At 29.3% G+C, this 24,362-nt stretch overlaps 1 protein-coding gene across 2 annotated transcripts in view; it reads right to left on the bottom strand.

Moving 5' to 3' along the window:
* Window positions 1–1,144: 1,144 nt before the first annotated feature.
* The window catches only part of LOC106681824 (CREB-regulated transcription coactivator), a 43,731-nt gene continuing 20,513 nt past the window's right edge, over window positions 1,145–24,362 (bottom strand). The window contains exons 7-10 of one of the 2 annotated variants that reach the window (XM_014422351.3): window positions 20,639–20,785; window positions 11,231–11,375; window positions 10,934–11,145; window positions 1,145–1,929 (exon numbers count right to left, since the gene is read on the bottom strand). In XM_014422351.3, coding sequence (XP_014277837.1) covers window positions 10,952–11,145; window positions 11,231–11,375; window positions 20,639–20,785 — 486 coding nt within the window. In that variant the 3' untranslated portion in view covers window positions 1,145–1,929; window positions 10,934–10,951. The remainder of the gene's footprint in view (window positions 1,930–10,933; window positions 11,146–11,230; window positions 11,376–20,638; window positions 20,786–24,362) is intronic. The other variant, XM_014422350.2, reaches the window with a different exon arrangement.

Genomic DNA, 24,362 nt, shown 5'->3' with positions numbered 1-24,362 from the left:
AAAAAAAAAAAAATAATAAATCCTTAGGATCAAACTAAAAAAAGTTTCTTGTCATCAGTCATACAACATAGTGTTGATGAGCTACAACCATAATCCTAATTAATCAAATATTATTTGTTTTTATAATAAAAAATGTTTTCAACAACAATTAGATGATTGTATTTTCAAATCTTCTCCCCAAAATGAAACATTTTTCTGTCAAATTAATAAAACAAGAATTATTTAGCAAAAATGGAATTTTCAAATTACTGATTAGGCACATTAAAAATAAACATGAAGAATAAAATGGAACAAGAAATTTTTTTTCATTTTTATCAAAATTTATAAGTGAAAAACCAGCTAAGTATGCAAAGCATTACTTGTAAAAGTTATACCATTTAATATATTCTAATGGGTAAAATTAATATTTTAGAGATCAAACAAACAATCAACAACAAAAAAAAGAAATCTATAGATATAGATAATTTATTATTAGCCAAATTTGAATCACTAACATATACAAATATCAAAATACCTCCAGGTGGACTAGAAGATATTTAAAACAAAAATCATAAATGTCTTATTTGTTTGGCAATAAATTCTCAGATTACGATCGTAACTAAACTGTTTTATTAATAAAATCAAAAAGGAAACAGATCTTTTACTTTTTTAATAATTAATCAATAAAATCATCTAATTAAAAACCAATTATAAAAATATTTACAATAAAAAAACAACTTTAAAATAAATTAACTTGAACGTTTACAACAAACATGAGGTAATCAGTTAAGTTCTAAAAGTAATTTTCATACTAATAGTTGCTATATATATAATTATTTTACACGAAAACAATTCATAAAATGTATTACTTTATATTTGGTTTACTCAAGGTCAAAAAGTTTCTGACCCGATAATAAAACGTATAATATTTTCATCTATCAAAACTAACAAAACAAAGTAATATAATAATAATCGAAACAACAATGAAAATAGAAAGTAGATAAAAAAAAAAATTATTCATAACAGTAAAGTGATTTTTCATTTTAATCATGAATCTAGAAAATTTGAAGTATTAAAATTTGTTATTGAATATTAAAAATGAGGTTAAAATTATATAATTGAAGAGGTTAGAAAGTGCTTAGATTTAAACAACGAATGGATAATATTGGTGGTAAAATATTTTATTTATTATAAACACGTGACGGGAACTAAAAAAAACAAGAATAAAAACTGTCCTAGGGTAACTAAAAACCAACGTTTATTCGATTTTAAAAGAATTAGGTTCAAAATTAAAATCTCTTATATTACAAAAGAAAGTGATCAGCCCACCTGTATGTTTACTTTTTTGATAAATTCAAAGTAGGCTAAAAAACTTTCACACTTATATTCATTAGGAAGATCTCTAGAATATATGTTTTACATAATAATTATCTAATACAATATAAAACAAAGTGATGGACTAGGTCATTTAAAAAAATATATACATATTTAGGAATGGATAAATGGATACAAAACTAATAAAAAAACATTCATTTGATTTAGGGAGGTTTTAGAGTAAATGGTTAACTATATTAATAAAAGACTTTGTATATAAAATATCTCTTATAAAATGTTAAAAGTATACATAAATTCATATAATGAATAACTACAATTTACAACAGAACAGTAACATAGTCCATTATTTTACTGCAAGACATTGAGTTTTTAATTTAACTGGCGAAATTGCTGTAACATAGTTTATAGAGTCTAATTAAATAGGCTTAACTGATGTACAAATATTAAAAGTTCATAGTGAATATAAACATTAACATATTGACGCTGTTCCGTTTGATTGGCATTACCGGAGAGGTAATTTCAGTTAAAGTCTTAAGCATTGCCACCATCTGTAAACATACAACACTTGATGAACTAATTTTGTGACATTCCGTAAAACATTTTAGATGGGATGATCTGGAAATGAAAAAAAATTAAGAAATGAATTTAGCCTTACATAAAGTAAAATTTGTATGGAAAAAAAATTATAACTATATAAGATTTTATTAATTTCAATGAAAGTTACACACTATAACAAATTGCAATTCATGAGTAAAATGTATAATTCATGTCCTCATTTCAACAACTTCTGGCATTAAAAACTGGGTTACTAATATTCTGTGGATACCAATCTCAGAATCAACTGGCAGAAGTAGATTGAGTGAATCAAATGTTAACACAACACACTTGTGAAAGGCCCTTTCTTTACTAGAGAACACTAATCTTTGGACTGAGGATAAATCGAATAACAGACGAGACTAGAGTTTTCCATAACAGTCCAGATGGTCTTCCCCAGACTCTTTTACGGCACACTGGAATGTTAAGGACAACACTCGTCTCTTCAGTGAATATCAGAAAATTTTTAATCGAGTTTCATGAGTACTTTCAATTAAATAAAACAGTTGTCAATGGAATTGATGAATTTTGGAAACCTTGAATTTACTCATCTTGAATGACTCCTTGTCATAGGCCATTGGAATAGTAGAGTAATAAAAACGACAATTATCACTGTAACATAAAGATTCTCTTCCTTAGTGAAGAGTAAATATTTTTATGGAGTAATTATCGTTTAACCAACATACTGTCACTTGAATAAAATATAATTAAGAGGAAATAGAGAATTTGAAGTACAAAGCAAACCAAAAGTAAAAAGAAATTGAAGGTGGAATCAATCAATCACCAAAAATATTTAAAATTTTCCTTCATCATGGGAAACCGCTTTAGTTTGACCAATAATAAAATTTCAGAAGCTTCCTTATTACATGACTTCCGTCCAACTTTTCTCCTATTTGACCTTTCAAAACCACTGAATAACTTTATATAAAACCAACTTTTAAACTTCCCAGAAGAACATTCTCTAGTCACTGTAAGTGGTCGTACCAATTCAACTTCCATCCAAAAAACCTCTCCTCTCCTGTAGTGACCCTTAAAGTTCGTCTCTGTCCCCTAATCTGTTTGCTATTTCTATAAATAACATTCCTCTCCAAATCCATCACTCCCAACACCATATATAACATGAAAATTTCTAAATATACCAGTCCTTAACATCTTCCAATCTAACACCAGCCACAAAAAAGTCCTATGAGGACTTAAATGAATGTTATTAGAGACCAGAAAACGAGTTAAAATTAAATGTAGAGAAGACAAATTTAATAGGATAAGATAGGGCAATTTTAATAGGATCTGAAAACAAAAATAAGATAGTAAAATATTAAAACATATACTAAAATTAAATATAAAACCATATCCAATATAAATAGAGTCTCCATATATAAATATAAGTCCACATCCAATAAATATAGTTAAATATCCATAGAGATGGTTTGCTAGTACGAACCAGAGTTGGGCAAAAATTATTCGATTGACTAGAGACGAATACTTTTTTATTTGAAGTTTTTAATCAATTGACGAGAGATGAATATATTTTTATTTGAATAAGAATACGACTAAACAATCTGAATACTTTTTTATTCGAATATTTAAAATACTATTTCAATCGAATAAAAAATTAGTCAAATGAAAAATTAATCAAATAGAAAATTAGTCGAATACATATTATTCGAATAACAATTTCATTTTTTTTTTTTTTAAATTCCCTTATTTTTTTACCACCTTCAAGGTCCCATTTCACATATTTAGAGGAGTACAAAACGAAAATGTTATAGATTTTAAGATCCCATATCGATGTATTTTAATTTTTTTTATTTCTAACACATAGGGGCCAATTTTTAGGTTTTCGGATATGCAGAATATGAAAATACTATCGATTTTAACATCGCGTATCGATTTATTATAACTTTCTTGATTTCTAATATGTTACGGTCCCTTTATACGTTTGAGGAATGCAAAATATGAAAATGATATAGATTTTATGATCGCTTATCGATTCATATGAACTTTTCTGATTTTTAACATGTTAAGGTCTCTTATTATGTTTCAATATATGCCAAAAATGAAAATGTTATTGATTTTATTATTGTGTATCGATTTAATTATTGCGTATCGATTTATTTTAACTTTCTTGATCCCGAACATCCCGACAAGGGTCCTTTTATATGTATTGAGAAATGTAGAATATGAAAATAATATCAATTTAAAAAGCGTGTATCGATTTATTTTATTAAGATAAGAAATCAGAAAAGTTAAAATAAATCGATACACGATCATAAAATCGATAGGATTTTCATATTCTATATATCTCAAAACATATAAAGGGACCCTAAACATGTTAGAAATCAGAAAAGTAAACATAAATCGATATGCGCTTTTAAAATCGATAGCATTTTCATATTCTGCATATCTCAAAACATAAAGAGACCCTAACATAGTAGAAATCAAGAAAGAAAAAATTAATCGATACGCGATCTTAAAATCGATAGCATTTTCATATTCTGCATATCTCATAACATAAAAATGGACTCTTATATGTAAGAAATCAGAAAAGTTAATTAATCTATACGCGAATATAAAATATATATGTATACCTGTAAGACAAAAAATGTCTTTATTATACAAACGTAATCGGAAGGTTAATCATTTAATTTTTTGAAAAAGAGATTATTTTTCTATAAAATGGACGAATGGTTATTCAAATTGGTTTGCCCGAATAATTGATTATTCATGTAAAGTAATGACAAATAAAAAAGTATTCGGATGGTTAATCATAGGTTTGGTACGAATAATTAATTATTCGTGTAAAATAATGACAAATGAAAAATTATTTGGATGGTTAATCATATGTTTTAGTACGAATAATTGATTATTCGAGTAGAAACTTCATGAATAAAAAAGTATTCATCTCTCGTTATTCGAATAATATTTGCCCAACTCTGGTACGAACAAAACAAACACATTATATTACAAATGTGAATGAAAAAAGAAAAACATTAGGGAAAATTAGATTATTATTCTATTAAACATTATGATTTTCTATTTCAAGGAGGGTGTAGTTATTATATTTTATCTAAATTAAATGTAAGTAATGTAGTAGTTATATGTAAATAAACATTTTTATTATATTTATTTACAATTTGTAGGTAATTGCACTATTACATGCATCAAAATACATTTATGATTATGAGAGATAGTTGACCGTGGATGACGAACGAGGAGAAGATGGTTGGGGGTGCGGTCAAAGAGAAACACAAATAAGTTGGATTAACCTATTTTATTGTGCCAACGTTTTGGCTTATTTTCCATTTGATTAGGCGTTTGATTTTCCAGCTAACAGCCCTGAAGAAGGCTAGAAACTCTAGACGAAACGTTGGTACAATAAAGTAGGTTAATCCAACTTATTTGTGTTTCTCTTTGACCGCACCCCCAACCATCTTCTTCTTGTTCAAAATGCATTTAAATAAATTTCGTTAGTAAATAGCATGTTTGAATCCATTTAAACATGATTTAAGAATTTTGAAATTGATCACAGTTTAAAAGAAATTCAATAAAGACCTTATTGAAACAGGTGACATCAAACTTGTTTATATGCGTAACTATAAACACCTAACACATGTACACAATTACACCAACATGCTAGAAAACTTGGGAAAAACTGTTTATATGGGTGCCGGGTCACGTGGGGATCGCTGGAAATGAACTGGCGGACGTTGCAGCCAAACAAGCACTTACCCTTCCGGGTCGGGGTGCGGCTATTCTGACACCCCAAGAAATAAGTCTCCCGATGAAAAATGAAATATTAGCTAGTTGGCAAGCCATGTGGAATGAAAGCCCGCCAAGCAAATTAAAAACAATTAAACCATGGACCACATAAAACCGTTCCAATCTCAGGGAGGAGGTAGCTATAGCCAGATTGAGAATAGGTCATACGAATTTAACTCATGCATACCTGATCAATAAGCAACCACTGCCAAAATGTCAATACTGCAACAGTGTACTTACAGTCAGTCACATATTTGAAGAATGTCATTTCTATTACAAGAACTTAGGTAGATTGGGAGTGGGACCAAGTGTTTTGGACGCCCTGAATGATGACCAAAAAAACATAGAAATGGTTTTAATTTTCTTAAAAAGGAATAATCTTTTGAATAAGATCTAAACTCAAAAGTTAATCATATGTATTAAAAAATTCTAAAATAAGTAATTATTCAAACTTATTTAGCAATTAAAGAATTTCCAATCTTGAAATAGAATTATGAAGTGAGAAACGTAGGTGTTGATGACCTCAGGGTTTTACGCCCAAAAGCCCCAACCAACAACCTAACACATGTAAACATTTATTTACATAATTAAATGTAAGGTTGTTAAATAATGTGGAAGTCACGTCTAAATGGTAAAATTAATCAAAGTACGTCCAATTTTTGGCCTATCAAGGTGATTGAGCTAACACTGAATGAAGCTTGGGAAAGGAACTAAGTCTTACTTGGTCTTGTTTGAGCCAAATACCAGATAAAAACGCAATTATTGAGTAATAATTAATTAATATAACACACGGGGCCCTTGTTTTGACTGCCGTCAAAATAGCCCTGAAGAAGCCCTGCAACGTGGGGCGAAACGTTGGCTCATTAAAATAGTATATTTCTACTATTTGAGTTTTTTTGACCGCACCCGGACCATATTCCTTTCATCAATTATTGAGTTCAGTTTAAATGAGAGGCCATTTTAAATTTTCAATTGAAAGGCATGTTCTAACGATCACTTGACTGTCAAAAACTATCAAATACATATATACTACTATTTTTCCATTCCAAAATCTGTTCTGTGCATGCTTCTGACAGTTTTTGAAAACCATAAGTGGTCATTGGAACAAACCTAATATGTAAACAGTCTTTTGGACACATTTCCTTTTAATTTATTCACTTAAGAACCAAAGTGTAACTCTGGGTTAATACAGACCTAAACTAAATAAATAACATTGTCTTTGTTAAATTCAAAGTAGTTTCAAAAGAGTGAGTATTTAAAAAGAAAATGAGTGACATTTATTCTGGTGCTGGAAAATGAAGAAGATATCACAGAGGATATACTTTAATCTCAAATATTGTGACCTTTATTTATTTGTTATCACTATGTCCTTGTTAAAAAACCAATCTGTGAATTAATATCATTATGTGACTAATACTAAGGAAAGGTATATAATTACACATATTTCTCATTTTTTTACACTTTTATAATTCCTGAACTTCTGAAGAAGTAAAATTAAATAGTATGAGATCACTAATTTTTATATTCAATCAAGTTTATGTTATGGAATTATTATTTTATGATCAGTTTATAATTCATATTTTTTATAGATAAATGTTTTTGTTCATAGGTATTTACTTTAAACTTTTCATTATTCTGGATAAAAATAATATAAAAAAAACAAAACAATCAAATTAAATAAGAAAAAAACAGCAATCTACAGTAACCCTAGAGAAGAAACAGCATAGGAAAAATTTTACAACCCTAAAACTATTTAAAACGACCTAGTTTGGCATATATCGAGTAAAGAGCAAAACAAAAAACAAAAATACAATTTTTAAAAACACTTAAAAATGTATATAAAAATATACATGGTCAGAATAAACACTATTTTAGGTCTATATTAGATGGTTCAATCCTTTCATGATTTTATTTCTATGCTGCTAAAGAATTATTTAGTTACTTCTGTATTCCTATACAGTATTTGTTCGGGCAGAGGCCATGGAGTCTCCCTGCATTAGAGATGTTCAAGAAGCTACAATGATTTCAAAATTTTTTGTTTGCATATATGAACAGTTGTGCTATGTGTTGGAAATTTTGTATACTCCATCTGTCACAAGTGTCTGTGTTTTGTAAGTGCAATATCTTTAAGTATTGGTTGGTTAGTCCGTCCCATGTTCTGTAAGGAAATGGGTCAGTTTGTAATAGGTGCCTTCAGGTATGTAATAGTTTTTTGGGATGATAATCATCTATTTGTATAATGGCTGTCTCCTTTAGTTGTTTTGTTGTTTTAGTTGTAATTGTCGCCAGTGTCAGTTCCACTCTTTGATTTAGTCAGTTAGTATATATGTTTTACTAACATACCAACCTGTATATTAGAAAAGGCCAGATGGAGTGTAAACACAAGTTTTTATTCTATGGTTCATTAATAGGATGAAGTTATTTTTGATTTGTACGGTAAGTGGTTCTTGCGTTTTGTTGTTTTTAACTGAGTATGTTACTATTTTGAATTAAAACTCAGGGTTTTATTTTTACCTGAAATGTCCTAAAGTCATAAAAGAGTCTAAAGGCAGAAACTGGGATTGGAAAAAACCAATACTTCTAATTTCTTCCAATCCCATCAGAATGAAATTAATAGATAAAAGGCGTTTTTGTTGTTAATTAGACTGTTCTACTCGAACAAATCTTTCAAAATAACTTTTTCCAAAAATCTTTGAGGATTTACTAACATATGTTATAAAATATTTTTTTAAACTATACTAACTTTTTTTTCCAAGTTTTTCATTTCAATCTCCTCACAGGCAATGAGTCACATGGTCACACTCACTCACTCATCAATACAATTCTAATCTACTTTTAGCTCAGGTATTAAACTATTAAATTAAACTTGAAAAATGACAAATTATAGCTTATAACCTGTAACCAACGAGAAAATTTCAATGATTAACTTCCAAAATGGCAGACCCAACTTTAAAATCGATAAAATTTATTTTTGAAGGTCTAATGTGACAATAGCTATCAACAAATTGTCTATACTAACAGCTATAGATTTTGTGAGATTTAGGAGTTTCTTCGCTCTGACAAACTTATGACATTATTATATAATGTCAAATGAGCATATTAAAACCACCCTGACAATAAGACCTAAAAATTCAATTATAAAAAGTATACAAATATTCTTTTTATTTTTAAATATAGTTAAGTAATACACTAGACAGTTTATATTAACTTTTTAATAGTTAATTTGGTTAGTTTTTTTTTCTTGTATTTTTTTTGGTGAGCTGATTGAGGGAGATCAGTTCTATAATTTTTTTTATGAGCAAAGGGAACTTTTGGAAAAATTAGGAGGTAGATCTGAAAAATCTATCATGAAAAACGTGGAAAAAGGAGTTAACAGTGTTTTAAATGAAATATTTTATGCTATATATTAGTAATTCAACAATGCGTGTGAAAATCTACTTTGAAAATCATGAGCAAGTAAAATATAATTACCAAGACCGTATCTATAAATTTTTAGGAGTGGGATCCGGAGAGATAAGATGCTTTCTTGGCTGTTTCCGTTTTCTAGTTTCACTGGTTCCCAGTTCCAGCAGACTGCCTCCACAAATAGCTCTAAGTGAAAACTTCTCTCTTACTTCTTAAGCACCATCTTCTATTATTTTTATTTGAATTAACTTTATTTTTAAATACTTTCTAATTAATCTTTATAATTTATTTAGTATCCTTATGTTTAATTCTTTAAACAATAATCTTTATTTTTGAACGTATCTTTGGTTTGTATATAACTTTTATTTTGTACATAACTTTCTTTTTTAATACCATACTTTTTATTTTATTTTATTTATTTATGACATTTACAACTGTATTTACATAATAATATATCCCGTAAATTTGATTTAAGTTTATAAAGGAGTGATACAGGCGTCTAGAGAAACTACCCATTAGTAGCACTCTAATGATGTCTTTACATTAACATGGCCATCTTCTTTTCAGGCGCCTCGGAGGATTTCCAGGAACGGAAGAGGAAGTAAGGTTAGAAACTAGAGGGTATTGATGGTTAGAAAGTTAATAATGGAAGGATTGATATCTTGTTCGGGCTAGATCGGTTACATATGGAACATCAAGGTCTTTATGGATGATTTTATTTGCGACAAAGTAGGGAGAATTGAGGATTTCTCAAAGGAATTTGAATTGTAAGGATTGGATACTGGAGTTTGAAGGTTTAGTGGAGCCCCAAAGTTCAACTCCATATGTCCAGATAGGTCTTATTATAGTCATGTAGATCAGTCTTTAGTAAATAGTTAGAAGTTTAGACCATTTGTTTAGTAAGTGCTGTAATAGTTGGAATTGACATGCAGTCAATTCCAGTATGTGGGAGGTAAGAATTTACAGAGTTTGTAAAGCAGTCCAGGGTGCCAGACTCGATCAAAAGCCTGTTCTACATCAAAAAACTATCTTTTCAGTCTTGTGTGAGGATTCCAAGTTAATCAATGGTCCAGATGTAGTCCAAGATAGTGGATCTATTCAATAGGAATAAGAGCAACATTATTAAAGGATACTGTAGGGCAGTCGGTAGGTTTACGATGAAGGCTAAAGGTAATTTCATGGAATTTATTTTAATCCTCTAATTACGACACCATTCTTCGATGGTTGTGATATGGGGTTGGAAGGTTTGGGAAGCAATTAAAGAGTTATATTAACTGTAAGTATACATGTGTCCTCGGCATACGTGGTAAGGATAGTGTTAGGATAGGAGAAGACAAGACAACATCCACCACACGATAACATTGCTAGATAGTGGAGTGAGATGTTCAGAATTCAAACTGGTGATCTAGGACTTTTAATTATCCATTTTAATCTATAATTTTTACATCATTTCCATCTTCTTCATTATTATTTTAACAATTTTGTTATTTTTATAATTTTTTGTTTCACATCCATCTTATAACCCAAAAAATTACATGCATAGTTGTGATGAAATATCAGCTGCCATCATTAAGGAAACATAAATAACATACTTTGTTTAGTTGGATGGTTCAATTCAAATTTCAAGTTTTGGTGTTCTAGGCTTCACAAATAAGAGATTTATTGCAATTTGAAAAAATAGGGCTCGCATAACACCACATATAGGAGAAACATTATATTTATTTACAACAAAATCCATGCCCAGCAGTTTTTTATTTTATATAATGTATGCTTGAGTTGATTAGTAATTATATTCATGACAATGAAAACTTCATAATACTCTTTTTAAAAATAAAGAAAGAAATTAAATATAATACCTTACCTTTTTACAAAAAAAAGTTTACAATCGATCAAGCCTTAGGTGATCCTCAGTAGCTGGATCAGCAATCATGCTAGGATCTGTAAGCATTTGCAATCCATCTATATCTATAGGGACAAGTCCTTCTCTGAGACATTCATCAGTGGGAAATAGATCTAAATTGTCGACCATATTGACCCCAAATTCTTTTCCCAAATCCTCACCATTTGAAAAATCTAGGTAGAAAATAAAAATGAATAAGCTTCACACTAAACATAGAAAATATTTTTATTATTTCATACTTGAAAATTGAAAAAGTACCCGTGAGTATAATATCGGGTATGCTGGACGGAGTACTTGCAGCATGTTCCAGTGGCACACGAGAATATTGGTGCGGCGAAGTACTAAAATAACCAGGGTCCTGTGTCATCTCATGGCTTCTTAATTTAGGGCAACTGTCTTCCCTCTACAAAAGTTAAATAACATGATTAATATTAATGGCTAATTTTCAGCAATAAGAAACACAGTTTCATACAAAGATCAAAATTAAAATTAACAGTATAAAAAAGTATTTAATATTAGTCTTTGATTTATGGGAAAAACTAATATTGTTTGTTAATTAACCAAAATAAGCAAATCATTGAAATTGATTATATAACAGAGCATTAAGTAATAAAATCTAATCAAAAAAATTTTAAAATCTTTAATTATAATCCTACCTCAGCAGAATTCTCCCCTCTCCCCCACTATTGAAAAGTTAGTACATTACTTAAATAACAATTCATATTCCAACTATTTGACTAATTGCCAGAAATGGCTGAATGGAAATTTATACAAATCAAATATTTTACTTTGAGTCGCTTCCACGATGGTTGCAGGCAGCTGTACTATTTTTTACAGCTTCCTAATTCAATCCTCTATATACTTCTAAGAATGAGTTGTTAAATTATTAACAAATGCAAGTGTTTTTATAATATTGATACACTGTACCTGGTTCCTGTTCCATTAAAGTCTTAAAAATATTCAATAATTTTAGTTTGTTTTAAATTAATTTAATTCAATATTATGCATTCAAAACTTCATAAGAAATTAAAGACTCATAGAATAGAGGAACCCCCTGGGAAGTGAAGAATAGTGATTTAAAAATACTAATAAGAGAAAAAGATGAGGTATATCAAGGTATGAAATATGAGAAAGAATACAAAATACACTTAATAAGAACAAAAAAAGAAAATCTATTTAAAACAAACACAAAGCGATCTTAACTTTGTTTGATTATGTAACAACATTATAAGGTTCATTTCAAGTTCAAAAAGATGAATAACAAAAGCTTAAGATTAAAATTTTAGGATGTGCAGTAGAACCTCAGAAAAATAACCAAGCATTAACAGGTGTAGAAGGAAAAAAATTAATGACAGAGAAAAGGATACTAATAGATATTCTAATTATGAAAAAATGTAGGGATTTTGTATTTAAAAATTCTGAAAATGTTTAAAGCAAAAGAAAATAAAGGACTTTACCAAAAAAATAACTTTGCTGTAAAATTATCTAATTTTCTATTGAACATAATTCATTCATCTTATATGTTTTCAAATGTATAATATTTATATGCCAGAAATAGAAACCGAATTTTGGTGCAATTGCATCTTGTGTTCCCTGGCTTCAAATTCTACCAAACCTCAACAGAAAGAAATATGAATCACGGAAAAGCCATTCAAATAAAACCAATTTTATTTTGCACAAAATTGCAATTTTGGATTTTTTTTTTTTCTAAAATTGCACATTTTACTCTTTTTGAGCTAAATTTTGAATTCTGTTCCATATAATTTAATGTTTAAAATAAATTTCTCATATTATACAAATATAGGTGTGTGTATGCCAACATTTATTATTTATTTCCTTATTTAATTTATAGTATAAAATTTACAAATTTGTGATTAAGCAATGCATTGGTTTACAAGGGGATTCAACTTCGACCTAAAAAACTAGTAAACACAAGTGATGAATGTTCTTGGAATAGTATTAACCAGTGGCTATGAAAGGGTATAAGGGGTATAAGGTTAAATATGAAAAAGTCTCTCTACAATAAGCTTGTTATAGACAGTGTAGTGTTATTGTTTTTTAACTCAGATCCCTAGTCTGCCACTAGCCCATACGTCTGACTGCTTTGATTAGTAGGAATCTCATTTTATATCTATATTATTATTATTATATTATTTTAAATCAATTGATCTGATCAATATGAATGTACCAATACATTTTTAAGTGAACATGGTATGTGAAATTTTAGGATACTCCTTTCTGCATAGTACTTGGCATATTTTTCTAAAACTTAAAATTGAGGAAGTTTTAAATAATCGTATTCCGGCCTTCATAATAGGAATATAAAATCGTTTTATACAAGAAGCTTCCTCATATCTCATCAATCATGAACAATATTTTAGTTTTTTAACCAGAGTAGTTTACTTTTTTATGTATATTTGCATAAATGCAGAGTATTAGCGGGTTTAATTTGATTCAAACAAAGTTAGGTAAATTTTCCATGTATTACTATTATAAATTAAACAATTAGGTCGATTATTACTCGATTTGGTTATTTTATACACATTTTGAGTTTTTACTGCACGATTTTGTTTTTACTGCACAAAAATCTGGTTTCGTCATAAAACAGTGTTATTCATACATTCCTGTTAATATTTCTTTTGAAATACCTACACCCCAGATTAGCCAGCAAAAGTAGAAACTGGTCAGGGTCCGAGGCCCCATGTGGCTGGTTAACAAGGGTTCTACTGTGTATTAAAATTCATAACTTTTGTTGAACTTTAAGAACACCTGATATAGAACAACAAACTAAAAAAAAAAATACCTATCACAGATCTAAAAATACAAACTAATCACACTAACCAAGACTCATATTACTTAATTTATTCATATTGTCATAGACAAACTGAAAAGATAAGAAGCCTGCATATTGATTTATTGACATAGACAAACTAAAAAGAGAAGTTTGGGTCAACTAACAAACGATCAACAGTTTCTTATACTTTTCTACTTTGAAAATTATTTTATTCTCTCCCTGGTTTGAAATCAAACAAGAACAATCTATTTTTATAAATAAAGGCATGCTCATTAAATTTTTTTGATTTTGTTTAGCCTGAAATTTCACATTTTAAACTTTTTGGTATAAATTTCATGTCTTATGTTTGAACTGAACAAAAATTTTGAATAATTTAGCATTAATAAAAAAAAAAATTATAAGTAACTTTAAGAATTTTAACATTAAAAGGAAATTTTCAGTTTACAACATACCAAATAAGTTTCAATTTTCTGAGGAATGATCAAAACGTTTTCAAGTAGCTCTTTCTCTGTTTTAATCTATAGAAAGAAATTTCTCAATAAATCCACTCTCTTCCATTTATGTCCTTTAGTGCTACACTCAGTCCAAGTTTATAGTAAATACTTTGCTTCTTAAAAGAAAAAGAATCATGCTAGAAGAGAGATCAAGTTATCCTACCGAAGTAAAAAGTTACGATAATAAATTATCGTGAACTTAACTTCAAAGAAAAGACTGTTCAACAAATATATATGAGAAACTAATTTGATGCGAGAGAAAATCATGAATATATGCTTAAGGTAAATCAGGTAATGCACTCTAAACATAACTATTTTCCCAAAACATTAGCCATTAAACTTTTATTTTGTATATCAGCTGGACAGACACAGATATAATTTATTTAATACTTTTCATACTTCCAGCATTTTTCAACCCTTTAACATGCAAAGGCCTATTTATCCCAACCCCAAAAAGTGGGAATTTCCAATTTAAAACAGTTCGCTTACATTCCCCTAGATGGTGTAAGGTACAGAAAAATACATTTACTGGCTTGGAATTGTTTGTAAACACACTCAATATATGAATCTGGTGAGATACATAAGGCCAGAATCTCCCAATTTGAGTTACCGGCATTGGAGAAAAATGTTAGTTTTCTTTAGTACTATTTTCTAAGATAATAATAGTGCCATTTTGATATTATTGTACTTTCTCACTAAGATATTATTAGTAATTATTTCAATAGGAAAGAATGAATTTTCTCGGTACGGTAATTTTACGGAAGTAATTTGATCAGAATCACACTCGACCACCAAATTTTTACCCAATTAAAAGTACCCAATTTATGAGGCTGGGAGGGCCCCAGGAGGACTCCAGAACCCACAGGGTTAACACATGACTAACAGAAAATAATTATCTGTCCAGCCATATTTGAACCCGGGGTCCTGGGACATAGTAGCATAGTTCCTTACTATAGTGCCACCATGCTTCCTACATTTATATATTTATACACATAAATATTGTTATATTTTAATATAATTTTATTACTTTAATTAAACTGAAAAAAAAATTCAGATATAGCCATCTAAGAAAATCATAAATCAATCCTTAATCGAAACTGGTAAAATTATTTATAACAGTAGAGATATTTAGCTTTTGATTATTTCTCAATGTTATCACTTAAACATATATATTTCTTTTACGTAGCTGTTGCTCATAAGAATATACCTATTCCTAAAACTTTTATTATTTCAATTTGTTTTTCTTTCCAATGAATAAAATATATGTAAAGCATATATGTTTATTGTGTCAATAAGTGATAATATATATACATAGTATCTAATAAAAAGTATGCATAGTATGCAAAAAATTAAATGAAATATGATATGCCTGGTAGCACTTGTAATATTTGTCCCATCCAGTTTTTTGTTTAACCTACATCAAGTGTTAGTCCTTATTGAACCAATATCCATTGTATTAACACGAAAAAATTTTCATCCTGCGTTTGAGGGCTCAAGCCCGTTAAAGGGTTAAACATAAAATATATGAATTATATGGTTTTGTAATTAATTGATATATTTCATACTAAAAAATTATATACTTTTCATTCAATATTATATTATCTATATCATTGAAAGCTCCAATAATGGAACGAGTTAACAATGGTCTTTTTGATTCAATAGTTGTAAATTCTAATTGGTGGTAATTTTTTTACAGAATGTTTGTTTAAATTGCAAATGATTTGGAGCATTTGCTGTCCAAAAACATTTATTAATATATTTTTCCATCCTACCCAGTTTTATGATGAAAAATAGCAACAGTGGGTCTAAGTACTGGATTATAGCAACAGAGGAGGTAACATGAGGCGATTGTAGCCAGGCATCACCTCGAGTCTGTAGCAGTGCTGGTGGGATTCTGGCCTGGATGGTTGACTTTTATTTTGTAATGGTCCCACGTAGTAAGAACTCAATCTTCCCAATCTGGATAGAATATGTTGGTTACCTAAGAATAACCCCTCCCCTCCTCCCATGTCAGAAATGGAACGGTAGGGTAAACTAAACAAAAAAGAGAAGGAAACAAGGGGGTAACAAGAAAATCCCCTTTCAAAATATCAAGTAATTCCATTTTGTTTTTCTTAAAGTGCATATTGTAGGTAGGCATATTAATGTTTCAGTAAATACTAGAAAAAAACTCAATGGAGCTATAAAATGAAGTCCTAACTCGTCCTTGACAATTGTGCAAATTTTGTCAACGATCAATCAATTAAAAATTGGAGACAAGGTAAATTTGATTACTACTTACCCAATAAAATGTCTTAGGATTTCCTAACAAATTCAGTTTCAAGGTTGTTATTGAAAGTAAGGTATATATCATATTATGTAAACCAGTATTATTCATTACTTAACTTTTATTTTTAAATTATTAAAAGATAATTTTATTTTCAAATTATTAAGACAATAAAAAAAAAACTTCCAAAAAGTGCTTTCACTAAATATAAAAGCAAAGTTTTATTTAACACTATTTCAAAAAAAATTATCAAAACAAATGAAATTTAAACAGAACAATTACTGACACAACTTTATAAAAAGCCATCATTTTTAATTTCCATTTTCATCAATAAATTATAATTATGTGGACACATTTTTATTTTATTTTAATACAGAGGTTATATTAATTTAAAAAAGAGAGAATGAAATACATACAGCAGTAAAATATATATACGAGGGCTGTCCAGAAAGTAACAGACGTTTTGAAATAAACGATTTACAAATTGAAAAACTCAAAGTTTATGATGATACATTTGAAAGGTACAGTCTTAAGCTATTTTTCTACATAATCACCGTTTAAATTGACACTTAACATACCGTGGAATAAGTTTTCAATACCCTCTCTGTAGAAATCTGCCGCCTGCAATTTCAACCACTGGTTTACACCGGCATGTAGTTCGGTGTCAGTATCAAGCATTGTTTACCGAGGCATTTTTTCATTGCTGGGAAGAGGTGGTAATCGCTCGGTGCCAAATCCTGGCTGTATGGTGGATGGTCAAACACCTCCCATCCAAAACCATCCAAGAGTGCCCAGGTACGATTGGCCATGTGTAGTGTGAGCATTGTCGTGAAAAAACAACACTTAGGTGCTAAGTTTCCCCAACGCTTATTTTTATGGCGCCTCGTAACTTTCTTAGTGTTTCACAATACCTTTCTGAGTTGATTGTTGCTCCATGTTCCAGAAAATCAATGAGAAGCTCTCCCTAGGAGTCCCAAAACACAGTTGCCATGACCTTTCTTGCTGTCACTGTTTAAAAAAACTTTCGTGGTTTCTAGGGAGGATGTATGTGCGCCCATTCCATCAACTGCTGTTTTGTTTCACAGCTGACATGCTTCACCCAAGTCTCATTCCCAGTTACGATATGATCCAGAACTGCATTACCATTTGTGCTGTATTCTTGGAGAAAAGTCAGTGCTGCAGCCAGTCTCTATTTCTATATATGGTCTTCCGTTAGGATCTACGGAACCCACCGAGCACTAAATTTGTGGTAACCGAGCTTCTCTACCATAATTTGATGCACCAAACTCCGTGAAATTTGGGGAAAATGTTCCAACAGTTCTGTAATCATGAAATGATGGTTTTCACGAATTTTGTCATTGAATTGCATAACCAGGTCACCAGTGCAGTCCTCATCGTGAACATTGGTATGGCCATTTTTAGAATCAATGCACTATTGCCTCACTCGGCTTTCACTCATTATCCACTGCCCGTAAACATCACAAAGCTGATGATAAATTTTAATTGGCCTGCTGTTTCGAGCCAATAAAAACTGAATCACAGACCACACTTTACAAGTGGCGAGATTTTCTATTGCAGGGTACATTTTAATGACTCATAGAGAGCAAAGTGAAGAACGCACAGTCCTCATGCTATAACAGCTGGATGCGTACTGAATATAGGATAGGCCAAAACGTCTGTTACTTTCTGGACAGCCCTCGTACAATGGAAAATGATGAATTTTGTATTTTTTCCAATAATTATAGTAATAATAACAATGCATTCAACATGAGTATCACAAAATTACTAACAAGGATAATTTAAAAAAAAATGAAAATATTAGCACAATATAAAGGAAAACTATTAAAAATCTACAAAATATAACACAAGATAATGAAAATTAAAACAATTTAAATTAATTCCTTCATTAGAAAAGATGTCAAAACCATAAAAAGTTTTTCAAAAAAGAAAGAAGAAGAATACGAATAAGTTTGAAAGGAACTGATATTGAAATTTAACTAATTTTCTAAAAAAAAAAAAAAAAAAACTGAAATGCATTTTTAAAACGAGCATCTTCAAGGCACAGCAATGTAAAAATTACTTCAAATTCACACTAGTATTTCATTCCTTGTACAAAGAATTTTATTAGAACGTATCATTTCATAATTAATGATTATGACAAATAACAAATAATAAATTACTTAATAATAAAAACAAAATGGTTTATAAAAGCAATCAACTATTAAGGCTAGTTCACACCAGGACTTAATGTAAATCATTTTAGCGGGACTGTATTGGGTTTGAATCAGAAGGCTGCACTTCAGACCCTAACATGTTCCATTGTAACCGTAGTGTAGTGAGGGTTAACATGACACAAGATTTTGACTTACATTAAAAGGGATTCTCTGAGACAATGTTACAATACATTGGTACTCTGGATGTGTTTAGGCGAAGTTTGGCCCAGTCTGAAGTTCACAAGTTATTGTCATCTGACATGTTTTTTGTATTTTTCAAAATGTGAACAATTGAAATTACCGTAAACTAATTGAATATCTTTAAATTAACAACTGCTTGAGAGATACCACACATATAAACAACAGAAACTGCAACTAATAAGGACATTTATTTCACAATATGAAAAACCAGTCTCATAATGGGCAAAATCGAAACTCTTAAATTTGAGTTATGTTTATTAATCTTGTATCCAACCATTTGTAGAAGACATTAAAAATTACTGGTATCATTAAAAAATTGACACACTATTATCTTCCAGTTTTAATAAATCCAGGAGGATCATGGCACTACTCATTGCTAGCACTGAACAGTATCTGAATCCACCATCTTTTCCATTTATTGTTTATTTTGATATTTAATTAGAATTAAAAGTAAAACAGAGACCTGCGAGAGCTAATTCCCAAAACATTTTCGGCAGAGTTACACTTTGAAGTGTAGATGAAACTTATTATTGCGGGGCAGTTCCTGAACAGATGTGGAAAATTAAATCAGGGCAGTTCTGCAACAAACACCCATAATAATGTTCTGGTGTGGACTTAACTTTAGCTACAAATTTAAAGGAAAAGTCACTTCCACAAAGGAAAACAGAGAGACTTGCGAGGGCTAATTCCGAAGACATTTTCTGCAGCATTATACTTTGAAGTGTAAATGAAACTCATTATTGTGGGGCAGTTCCTAATCAGACGTGGAACATTAAATCAGGGCAGTTCTGCAACAAAGACTCATAACAATGTTCTGGTGCGGACTTAACTTTAGTTATAAATTTAAAGAAAAAGTCACTTCCACAAAGGAATAATAAATAGCATTCAAATCTAAACTATCAATCAAGTTACCAGGATAAATACAAAATATAGAAAAAAAATCATTAAAAAAAAAATAGGTTGCAAAAATAAAGAAAATAATAACTAGGTTCTACTGATAATAAAAACATACACAAACACAAAGACCAACATATTTTATGATCACTTCATGATTATTAAACTCAAACATTGAATTAATAACAAAATACCCATGTAATTACCTTAATGATTTCCTGGGAAGTAAGTAAAAAAGGTTGAAAAGAATATGAGAATAGCTTATTTAATGGAAAGACAAATTATAGAACATTGATGTTTATTATGTAAATACTATAAATGAAAAAATAATATAAGAGCACACTTTTACACTGTTACAATTATATATCAAATAACGCTAAACAAATTATTCATTAAAACACATTTTTTTTTAATAAAACTGGTAACCAAAACTTATAAAATAACTATACTACAGTAAGCCTTGAGTAATTAAAACTGAAAACAATATTCAAAAATATTATCGCAAGTAAGTGGCAATGAGCATCTGACGAGACCTATGTAAACACTATGTGAATTCTAATCTTTCCTATTTTCCGTAAGTCATATGTTAGCCTTGGCCACTTTTGCATGTTGAAAAAGTTATAATAATACCTTCATGGGAATTTTAAAAAAATATCCTCAAAAATCTCTACAAAACATGTTTTCAATCATTAAATAATACAACAATAGTCAATTTTTGAGGTTATCAACATAAGCTTTTTATATCTTATCATATTAGGTTAAAAAAAATATTCTATATTAATACATTAGATAAACAATACTTACCACAGAAAATTGCTCAAAATGGTGTTGTAGTGTCATATCTTCTTGAGTGATATAATAGTTATTTGGCTCAACTGGACTCATTTTACACAATGAACTAGTAGGTGAAGGAGGACTTTGTGGACTACTTGATGGACTTGTATTGCTGTACTAAAAATTAAAATTATCTCAAGATAAAAAGTGAATAAAATAAATATTAACACACATAACTAATTTAAATTAAATAAAAAGCTGTAGTTAAACATATTAAAATCTGACACCACATCAGTTATACAAAGTGCAATCTGAATTAAAAAAATTAAAGTAGATTTTTGAACAAATATAGAAAACATAACCGTCTCCCAAATACCACATACAGAAAAATCAATAATACACAAATACACATAAATAAAAAGCATAGCAGAAGGTATTATAAAAGCAAAAATATACATATTATTTAAAATATTAAATTAAAACTTGACTCTACAACAATGTAATCAATTTCTAATTATCTAATTTTTATTAATTGCAAATGAATCTAAAAAAAAAATTAAAATAAAAAAAATCCTTCTCAAAGCCAACAGAAACTGTACTGCAGTAACCAACCACTTCTATATAAGGAACCTCAACAACTTCATTTACTGACCTTGTGTGTCACTTACTCCACATTTCCCCTGAGGAAATCGCAAAGCCATAAGAGCAAGGTTCTTTTTTTTTTTTTTTTTTTTTTTTTTGTTGGAATGGGGGTTATCTTCATAATTAAAGGGAGTTAATCATTTTTCATAGGTCTCTCTCCTTAACTGCCATAAAATGTACTGATCAAGCTGAAATTCCACAGACACATTTTTTAATATCTTTGGTTTCACAGTTCATCATGGGTAATTAACATACAAGGGGTGATATATTTTTTTTTTAAATACATAAAACCGAATATTTCATATATTCAACAATCAGACTTCAAAGCAACAGACATTGAGGGAAAAACCAAAAGGTTTCATTTCTCATCAATTAACAGATTTCACAATATAAGTATAATTGTAGTATTAAAATTAGTTAACATACTAAAAATGAATTTTGGTTGATAGAGAAAGAGAGAATAAAAATAATATTTCAGCTGAAATATTATTTATAATATACAATTTAAATCATTAAATCCAATAAATGGCAAAACGTAGAAGTTAAGGAATTAAATTTCCTTGCAACCTATTTATCAACTAACCACAATAAAACAGAGTCTACAACATTCCATCTACAGGGTAAAGTGTGATAAAATGCGGACATTTTTATCCCAAAACTATATAAGTTGATATACTTAAACAACATCTAACTTCACCATTGTTTAAAAATTGTTAAAAGTAGTTTATTTGACCAGGAATAAGTTGCAGCTTCATGAACCACTAAAACTACATTAAAAATTACAAGTGTCATTATTGTATAATGGGTAAAGGCACCAATTATTGACACTGTAACAACATTTTTCAAATATTTTTACAATAATGCAATATTTGAAACCCATAATAGCTGTTAGTATAATTGAAATGTATATTTGAAAATGATATTCACATCACCAGGAAGAGGTTTCAAAATGTATTAAAAAACTGAAGCCTGTGAAAATAGCTTAATGAACACTGGATAAGATAAAATAGACAAAATTTGGAGTCAACTTCTCAGTGAAATCTTAATGATTCCAGCAAATGGAGTGAAAGTTTGCGTTTTCCACAAATTCACACAATGGAGATTAATTTTGGCAGAAATTAGTGGCTGGTTAGTTTGGCTTTGAAATAGCGCCAAGTTTGAAATCCTTCGTGACTTTGAACACTTATCCTATCATATTTAAGATTCAAACATTAATAATTTGTGACATATCAATAATAGATGCCTTTACCCTATTGTGTTTTTAGTTTCTACAAATGAAACAAAATTTTAAAATTGATACTCTAGCAAAAAGTAAAGAGCAAACTCTGACATTATATATATAAAAACATGAAACACTTTTCTCTAAAGTAAATAATAAATACTTCTCAGTATTTATAGGAAAATGCATCTCAGTATTATTTTCAAATCATTGATTACATTGAAGTAAATGTTTTTAATAAATACCAAAAAAAGAGTATTGAGCATTGAGATTTTTTAATAAATAAGCAAAATGAAAGAAAAGTCAGTATTTAACAGGATATACTACTAAGTGAACAGTACTAAGTGAATTTGATGGGACAAAATGAGAAGTTTTCAAATTAAAATACAGGCAGTCCTTTCACTTTTGTTATACTCTATTCCATTGAAAGTGACTCTTAAGTCGAATTCTGCTCGAAAAAAAGACATAAAATTGAATTTATTCAATTTTGAAACATCCATTGAGGATGGACTTTTTTTATTTCACGTGTAGTTTTTCTCTATCTGTAACTATTGTTTGAACTAAAGTTCTTGATAAACTAAATTTTTATCCTATTTCTGTTTTCAATAAATCTGATTAATTTTAAAGCTTTGTTTCTCCTTTCAGCATAATTACCCATTGTTTCCAAAAAATACCAATCATTTTCCATTTAAAATACCTAACGGACATAACTATTCATCAGAGCTGAAAGCAACTAAAGCAATAACAATACAATGTGAAAAAAGAAAGAGATTCAAAGGAAGGGGTTGAAATATTTTTAAAATAAACACATGGACTATTCACTTATATCAGACATGATTGTTTTTCAGAAAAACACTAATTAAATTAATGTCTTTTTCAGAATATTGAGCACATTTTCTTTTTTCCTCATCTCTTTTTATTTGTAGCTTTTCTAAATTAATTTAATAGCTTTATTTCATACTGCTAAGCATATCATGAGAAATAGAACATTTCAAATATCAATTTGTATATTTAACCAAACCAAAATATTAGGTAGTAACTGAATGATAACTTTGAAAGTAAACAACTTTTTTCTATTACTTTCTTTTATTTGGAACAGTCACTTCCTAGGTAAATTTTTGTACATTGGAAACTCTGGAACCATCAAATTTTGGATAAGTTGGTAAACATCATGTTTAAACCATGATAAAAAAAAAAAAAAAATTATATTGGGTAAATAAAGCAAAATTTATTGTTCTATAATTCTTGAAGTAGAATGTTTTCAATAGGAAGCACAGATTTGAATTTATAAATAAAAAACTGAAAGAAGTTTGAACAACTTCTTTAGACCTAACAATCTATTTCCATTTAATTTATAACCTATGGTAAATGTCACAGGACCAAAGTTGTCCAACTTTTTTACTTCAATAGACCTACCAAGTTTGAAGAGTGTCAGTGTCCACTAATTGTCAAAAATAATTGAAAACAGTGCTTATTGAAAATAATCTAAGATTTAAGTGATGACATTTTTATTTTTTTTATTTTAGTTAATGTAATTTACAACTGTACAAAATAATACAATATGTAAATATGTTGTATGTTTTATATACACTTGAAAATCTTGGGAAGGAACCACCCATCGGTGGTACTTCAAACATTAATTTAAATTAGAAGGTCCCGTGGCCATCTTCTTTTCAGACGCCTCGGAGGATTATCAGGGATTGTTAAGGATGAAATATTAAGAATTAATGGGTTAGGATGGTTAAGGATTTTGGAATGAAAAGACACATATCTGTTTTGAGCCAATTCTGCAACGAATGGGATGTTAAGGTCTTTGTGAATGAGTTTATTTGTAACGTAATAAGGAGCATCAAGGATTTTGGATTGTAATGATTGGATGCGGGAGGAATTTGA

The sequence above is a fragment of the Halyomorpha halys genome, unplaced genomic scaffold (genome assembly GCF_000696795.3).
Source record: "Halyomorpha halys isolate HHAL.00 unplaced genomic scaffold, Hhal_1.1 Scaffold367.1, whole genome shotgun sequence".
Classification (NCBI taxonomy): Eukaryota; Metazoa; Arthropoda; class Insecta; order Hemiptera; family Pentatomidae; genus Halyomorpha; species Halyomorpha halys.
The sequence above is the reverse complement of the archived record's forward strand: the minus strand, read 5'-3'. Positions and strand labels throughout refer to the sequence as shown.